The 6667-nt window shown below is 46.3% G+C and overlaps 1 protein-coding gene across 5 annotated transcripts in view; it reads right to left on the bottom strand.

The window, feature by feature from the left end:
• Window positions 1-1603: 1603 nt before the first annotated feature.
• The window catches only part of CPN1 (carboxypeptidase N subunit 1), a 65817-nt gene continuing 60753 nt past the window's right edge, over window positions 1604-6667 (bottom strand). For all 5 annotated transcript variants that reach the window (XM_063627978.1, XM_063627982.1, XM_063627975.1 and 2 more), the window contains one exon: window positions 1604-1867. In XM_063627978.1, coding sequence (XP_063484048.1) covers window positions 1721-1867 — 147 coding nt within the window. In that variant the 3' untranslated portion in view covers window positions 1604-1720. The remainder of the gene's footprint in view (window positions 1868-6667) is intronic.

The following is a 6667-nucleotide window of genomic DNA, read 5'->3' as shown; positions in this document are numbered from 1 at the left end:
TGCAGTGGTACTATCTCGGCTCAGCGCAACCTCTACCTCCTGGGTTTAAGCGATTCTCCTGCCTCAGCCTCCCAAGTAGCTGGGATTACAGGTGCCTGCCACCACACCCAACTAATTTTTTTGTATTTTTAGTAGAGATGGGGTTCACCATGTTGGCCAGGCTGGTCTCAAACTCCTGACCTCAGGTGATCCACCCAACTCGGCCTCCCAAAGTGCTGGGATTACAGGCGTGAGCCACCGTGCTCGGCCTGTGTTACATATTCTAAATCTAAACATATCTAATCTAAATCTAAACATATCTAAACATAGAAAAGGTATAGTAAAAACATGGTATTATAATCTTATGAGACCACCATTATACACGCGGTCCATTGTTAACCAAAATGTCATTATGTGGCACATGGCTGTAATTATTTAGTAGAGTTCAGTTTCTCAGTGGTTAAGAAAAGGGCTGGTTAATTAGAGGTCCTGCGGGGAGAGGGGTAGATGAGGAAACTGGAGCCTGCCCTGTCTAACTGAGGCTGAGCTCTGAAACGAGGTGTACGGCAAAAAGCCACTTCCCACAGGGGACTCAGGAACCCCCACATGCCCAATGAGGGTTTGTAAACTTGCGTGCTGCAAGGTAGGTGATGAAAGACTACACATCCCTTCAAAATCTTTAGTAACATCTACTTTGCTCAATAATGCTTTTAGTACAAATGGGTTCTTCCTGGGGAACTCAAAGAGGTGCAGAGTGCTATGTCATGCTTGGGACAGAGCCAGGACACAGCCATGCCTCAGGGGCAGCTGCACATATTTCCATATCCAGCAAATGTTTTGAAAGATGTACATTTATTAAATGTCCACGTACAAAGAAAGGTAGCCATGGCACTAGGTATTTGCATGTCGAATTCTTTTCTTATTAAGATGCTACTGGCCATTGCTGAAATGATCCTCTGGGATTTCAGAAGAACTGGTCACTAATTTTGCAATGGGAACAACATCAATGATGGATCACTTACTTCAGCATTTCAGTCATGGTTCAGAAGTCTTCACCAAGCACTAACTCTGTTGCAAACTCTGTGCTAGATTCTGGAGATGCAGCTGCCAGCCAGCCAGAACCAGTCTCTGGATGCAGTGTGGACTGCCATGGAGCCTAAACCAGACTCTCAGAATGGAAAAACCTTACCAAACACCGCTAGATGTATGTCCTACCACATCAGCTTTCTTTTCTTTCTTTCTTTCTTTTTTTTCTGAGACAGAGTTTCACTCTTTTGCCCAGGCTGGAGTAAAGTGGTACAATCTCAGCTCACTGCAACCTCCACCCCCCACGTTCAAGTGATTCTCCTGCCTTAGCCTCCTGAGTAGCTGGGATTACAGGTGCGTGCCACCATGACCAGCTAATTTTTTGTATTTTTAGTAGAGACAGGGTTTCACCATGTTGGCCAGGCTGGTTCCGAACTCTTGACCTTAGGTGATCCACCTGCCTCGGCCTCCCAAAGTGCTAGGATTACAGATGTGAGCCACCACACCCGGCCACCACATCACCTTTCAATAGATCCTAATTTCTTTCATGATGACCTAGAGATGGCTTACCCCTGGAACAGACGGAGACCATTCTGAATTGTTCTGAATATGTTTGTATTTAAATATGTCCCAGATAATAAAACAGAAAGAATGCTTCATCTGTTCTGAGAGCAGGAGCAAAGCCTTTCTGAAGGGTTGCCTGGCACTGTGTGTTTCATGCAGGGCCTCTTTGGAGCTGCCTAATCTCCATTTCTTTCTTTCTGGCCTGGGGCTGCACTTTGGCTCTGACTCCGTGCCTTCTGCTGGGAGCTCTCCTCACAGGGCTTACTTGAGGGATGCTTCTTTTGAGGTGGAAGTTAATCTGGAAGAAAAAAAGCAGAAGCTAGGAGATCCGTTTGACCATCTTTTGTCATAGTTCCAGTTTCTGAGGGCTGGGTACTAGGGAAAATTATTAGAGCAGCGACCCAGAGAAGCACTGGTGGTGTCATATAGACTTGGCTAATGTTCCCCCAAAATTGGTATGCAATCTTTGGTGATAGATAGAGTGTGACTGGATTAACTTAATATACATTGATGTTATATGTATTAGAAAAAAATGGGCTGGGAGTGGTGGCTCATGCCTGCAATCCCAGCACTTTGGGAGGCTGAGGTGGTGGATCACCTGAGGTCAGGAGTTCAAGACCACCCTGGCCAATATGGTGAAACCCTGTCTCTACTAAAAATACAAAGAAATTAGCCAGGTGTGATGGTGCACACCTATAGTCCCAGCTACTCAGGAGGCGGTAGAATTGCTTGAACCCGGGAGGTGGAGGCTGCAGTGAGCTGAGATTTTGCCACTGCACTCCCGCCTGAGTGACAGTGAGACTCCATCTCAAAAAAAAAAAAAAAAAAAAAAAAATTAGGTTGGGCATGGTGGCTGTAATCCCTTCACTTTGGGAGGCTGAGGTGGGCAGATTACTTGAGATCAGGAGTTAGACACCAGCCTGGCCAACAAGGTGAAACCCCATCTCTACTGAAAATACAAAAATTAGCTGGGCTGGTGGCACATGCCTATAGTTCCAGCTACTCGGGAGGCTGAGGCAGGAGAATTGCTTGAACTCAGCAGGCAGAGGTTGCAGAGAGCCAAGATCATGCCACTGCACTCCAGCCTGGGTGACAGAGTGACATTCCATCTCAAAAAGAAAAAAAAAAAAGTAAAGAAAAGAAAGAAAAATATATCTACACATCAAATGTGATTTCACCAATACTGCCACTTAGGACAAGAGCCATGATTGATGGTGCTGTAATAATCTCCTTTATGCTGCCTGGGTGACTCACAGGTGCCATGCTCAGGCATGCCAGTAAGTGTCACCATGCTTCAGAACTAAACCTTCTGCCTACTTGTTTGACTTCAAAGATAGTAGAGATGATAAAGAGTGTTGGTATGGACTTAGGGATTTATTTTACTTTTTTTTTAATTTTAGAGATGGGGTCTTGTTATGTTGTCCAGGCTGGACTCAAACTCCTGGGTTCAGGATCCCCCTGCCTCAGCCTCTCAGCCTCCTGAGTAGCTGGGACTACAGGCACATGCCACCACGCCCTGCTTGGATTCTTAAACTGGAAATTTCCATGTGTGTTAATGCATCCTTTCAAATGCTACATTGCAACTTCTCTTCTGGCCACAGCATGCAGATGGAAAGATACTTTTCACTGACAAATGTGGGACATTCTGGGTGTGGAAGAGCCGTAGAACTATCCCAGGCTGAAGAGGAAGGAGAGGGAGTGGCACACTGTCCTAACCACACTCCTCTGGGGCAGGCCTGGGCTTTCCCACCCTTGGAACAGCTTGAGCCCCTGAAGCCAGCTGGGAGTTAAAAAACATGCCACTGACTGAGAGGCCTCTCTGTAGGGTTATTTCCTGCCCTTTCCGCAAAAATTGAAAGCCAATTTTTCTGCTAGTTCCTCCAGGAGGGAAGGGGAGAATCAGAGCCAACTGTGCTGTATTATTTACCAGTTCCTATTTAATAACATAGGAATCTAGGACAGAAAAAAACGAGAGAGAAGAGAGACAGAAAATGAGGCAAGGACAGAAGAAAAGGAAAGGAGTGGTGACATGTAGAAGGCCTTGGGGAAAAGCAAAGAGAACACTGGGCCCCGGAAGATATTTTATTTCATTTTATTTTTATTCTGAGATAAGGTCTTACTCTGTCATCCAGGCTGGAGTGCAGTGGTGTAATCACGGCTCACTACAGCCTCCATCTCCTGGGTTCAAGTGATCCTCCCACCTCGGCCTCCCAAGTAGCTGGCACTACATGTGCATGACACCATGCCCGGCTAATTTTTGAACTGTTTTGTAGAGACATGATTTCGCCATGTTGCCCAGGCTGGTCTCAAACCCCTGGGCTCAAGTGATCTGCCAGCCTCGGCCTTCCAAAGTGCTGAGATTACATGTGTAAGTCACTGCATCTGGCCAAGACATTTTAAAGCTGGAAACTCTGTAGTAAACAATCTTTTTTTTTTTGCTTTTTTTTTTTTTTGAGATGGAGTCTTGCTCTGTCGCCCAGGCTGGAGTGCAGTGGCACAATCTCGACTCACTGCAACCTCCGCCCCCTGGGTTCAAGCAATTCTCCTGCCTCAGCCTCCCAAGTAGCTGGGATTACAGGTGTGTGCTACCACACTTGGCTAATTTTTGTATTTTGAGTAGAGACAGGGCTTTGCCATGTTGGCCAGGCTGGTCTCAAATTCCCGACCTCAAGTGATCCGCCTGCCTCAGCCTCCTGAAGTGCTGGGATTACAGGTGTGAGCCACCACACCTGGGCAATATTTTTTTCCTTTTTTCTTTCCCAGACAGATGGATATCTGCTTTAGACTGGGAAGGGAGATAGACTCCTTTGTGATCAATAAATGGGTTTTTAGTTGTTACTGTGTCTGGAAATTGTATCCAAATGACAGACATCTTTTCTCCTCTGAGTATATTTGACATAATGATGGGTTATGTTAATTTATTTAAAGAATATGTGAAAAAGGGGGCAAAATCCTTTGAAATTGAGTGTGTTACTCAAGAGGACGTGCAGTTGTTTGAACTTGGCGTTGAACAGACTTGCTGGTAATGCAAAACTTATATATGTAGCTGCTTAACAGTCATTCAATTTTAGGACATAACAAGAAAAAAGGGAAAGAGGACCCCAGATCAGCTAATAGGCTGCAATGAAAGATTTACTCTCTGTTTCGGGCAACTGCAAGGAGAAGTAATTTACATTATTTAGGAAATGGGACTAGGGGAGAGGATGGAGGAAGAAACTTTGGAAATTCCAGAGGAATTCTCAAAGGACTTAAAGCATAGTTCTTTCTCCTGATCCTTGTGTTACAATAAGGAGCTACAAACACAGGTTGTACACTTAGTATGAATTCCAGTAACACATTGGCTAAGAAGGGAGCCAGAGAGCCTGATATAGGTTCGAATCCTGACTGCCACCACTTGCCATGTGATACTACACAAGTTTCTTTTGTCTTCTCTAAGCCACAAATGGGGATACTTGCATCTACCTCACAGGGTCGTTGTGAAGGTTAAATGAGATAATGCTGGAAAGCTCTCATATCATGTCATACATAGTACTTATTCAATAAATAGTAAAAGACAAGCTTGACTTGACTGCATTGTGTTAATAGGGAAAGGTGGTGGGAGGGTCTACTAAGGATTGTGTACAGAAGGAGTGAGGCGGCCCTAGGAAAGGCTGACTTTTAGGAAATGAGATCTGTAGATGGCCATTAAATAGGACTGCCTCATTATTTTGTCCTCATTTGAGAAATCTGAGGATTAGTGTCTATGATCTCTGAGCTCTGTTAGCTCTGAGATCTTAATACAACCAAACCTGAAAAGATCCAGGCTGTAAAATCAAAGAAGTTCTTTGCTTCTCATCCTAGCTGTAAAAGAAAGCCTTGGAGAGTTGAATCTTGAAAAGTAGCTGGCTCTTTGCAGCACGAGTGGAAAGCAAAATCAGGGCCCATGGAGCACCAGAAGCGATGGTAGAGCGCCCTCTGGTGGCAGTCCTTGCCAGTGGCACAGAAGAATGCAAGCCCGCTGCCTTTCTCTGTGAAAACTGGTCTTAAAGAAACCATCAGATTTAGGCCGATCACAGTCTAGGCGGAGGGAGCATAGTGGCTCACGCCTGTAATCCCAGTGCTTTGGAAGGCCAAGGGGTGAGGATCTCTTGAACCCAGGAGTTCAAGGCTGCAGTGAGCCATGACTGTACCACTGCACTCCAGCCTGGGCTACACAGAAAACCCTGTCTCTACAAAAAATAACAAAAATTAGGCCGGGGGCGGTGGCTCACGCCTGTAATCTCAGCCCTTTGGGAGGCCGAGGAGGGTGGATCACCTGAGGTCAGGAGTTCAAGACCAGCCTGGTCAACATGGTGAAAACCCGTCTCTACTAAAAATGCAAAAATTAGCTGGGCGTGGTGGCGCATGCCTTGTAGTCCCAGCTACTTGGGAGGTTGAGGCAGAAGAATCATTTGAACCCGGGAGGCGGAGGTTGCAGTGAGCCGAGAATGTGCCATTCACTCCAGCCTGGGCAACAGAGCGAGACTCTAGTCTCAAAAAATAAAAGTAAAAATAAAAATGGCCGGGCGCGGTGGCTCACACCTGTAATCCTAGCACTTTGGGAGGCCGAGGTGGGCAGATCACCTGAGGTCAGGAGTTCAAGATCCGCCTGGCCAACATGGCAAACCCCTGTCTCTACTAAAAATACAACAAATAGCTGGAGGTGGTGGCACATGCCTGTAATCCCAGCTACTTGGGAGGCTGAGGCAGGAGAATTGCTTGAACCCAAGAGACAGTGGTTGCAGTGAGCCGAGATTGAGCCACTGCACTCCAGCCTGGGTGACAGACCGAGACCCCATCTGAAAAAAAAAAAAAAATTAGTTGGACATGGTGGCATGTGCCTGTAGTCCCAGCTACTTGGGAAGATGAAGCAGAAGATCTCTTGAGTCTGAGGCTACAGTGAGCCATAATCGTGCCAGTGCACAGCCTGAGGGACAGAGACACTCCCTGTCTCTATGAAAGAAGAAGAGGAGGAGGAGGAGGAAGAGGAGGAGATATCTGACCTACCTTGTTTGACTGTAGGTCAAGGAGAAGGAGGACGAGGAGGAAGAGAGGAGGAGGAGGACATATCTGACCTCCC

This window comes from Symphalangus syndactylus, chromosome 2 (genome assembly GCF_028878055.3).
Source record: "Symphalangus syndactylus isolate Jambi chromosome 2, NHGRI_mSymSyn1-v2.1_pri, whole genome shotgun sequence".
Classification (NCBI taxonomy): domain Eukaryota; kingdom Metazoa; phylum Chordata; class Mammalia; order Primates; family Hylobatidae; genus Symphalangus; species Symphalangus syndactylus.
The sequence above is the reverse complement of the archived record's forward strand: the minus strand, read 5'-3'. Positions and strand labels throughout refer to the sequence as shown.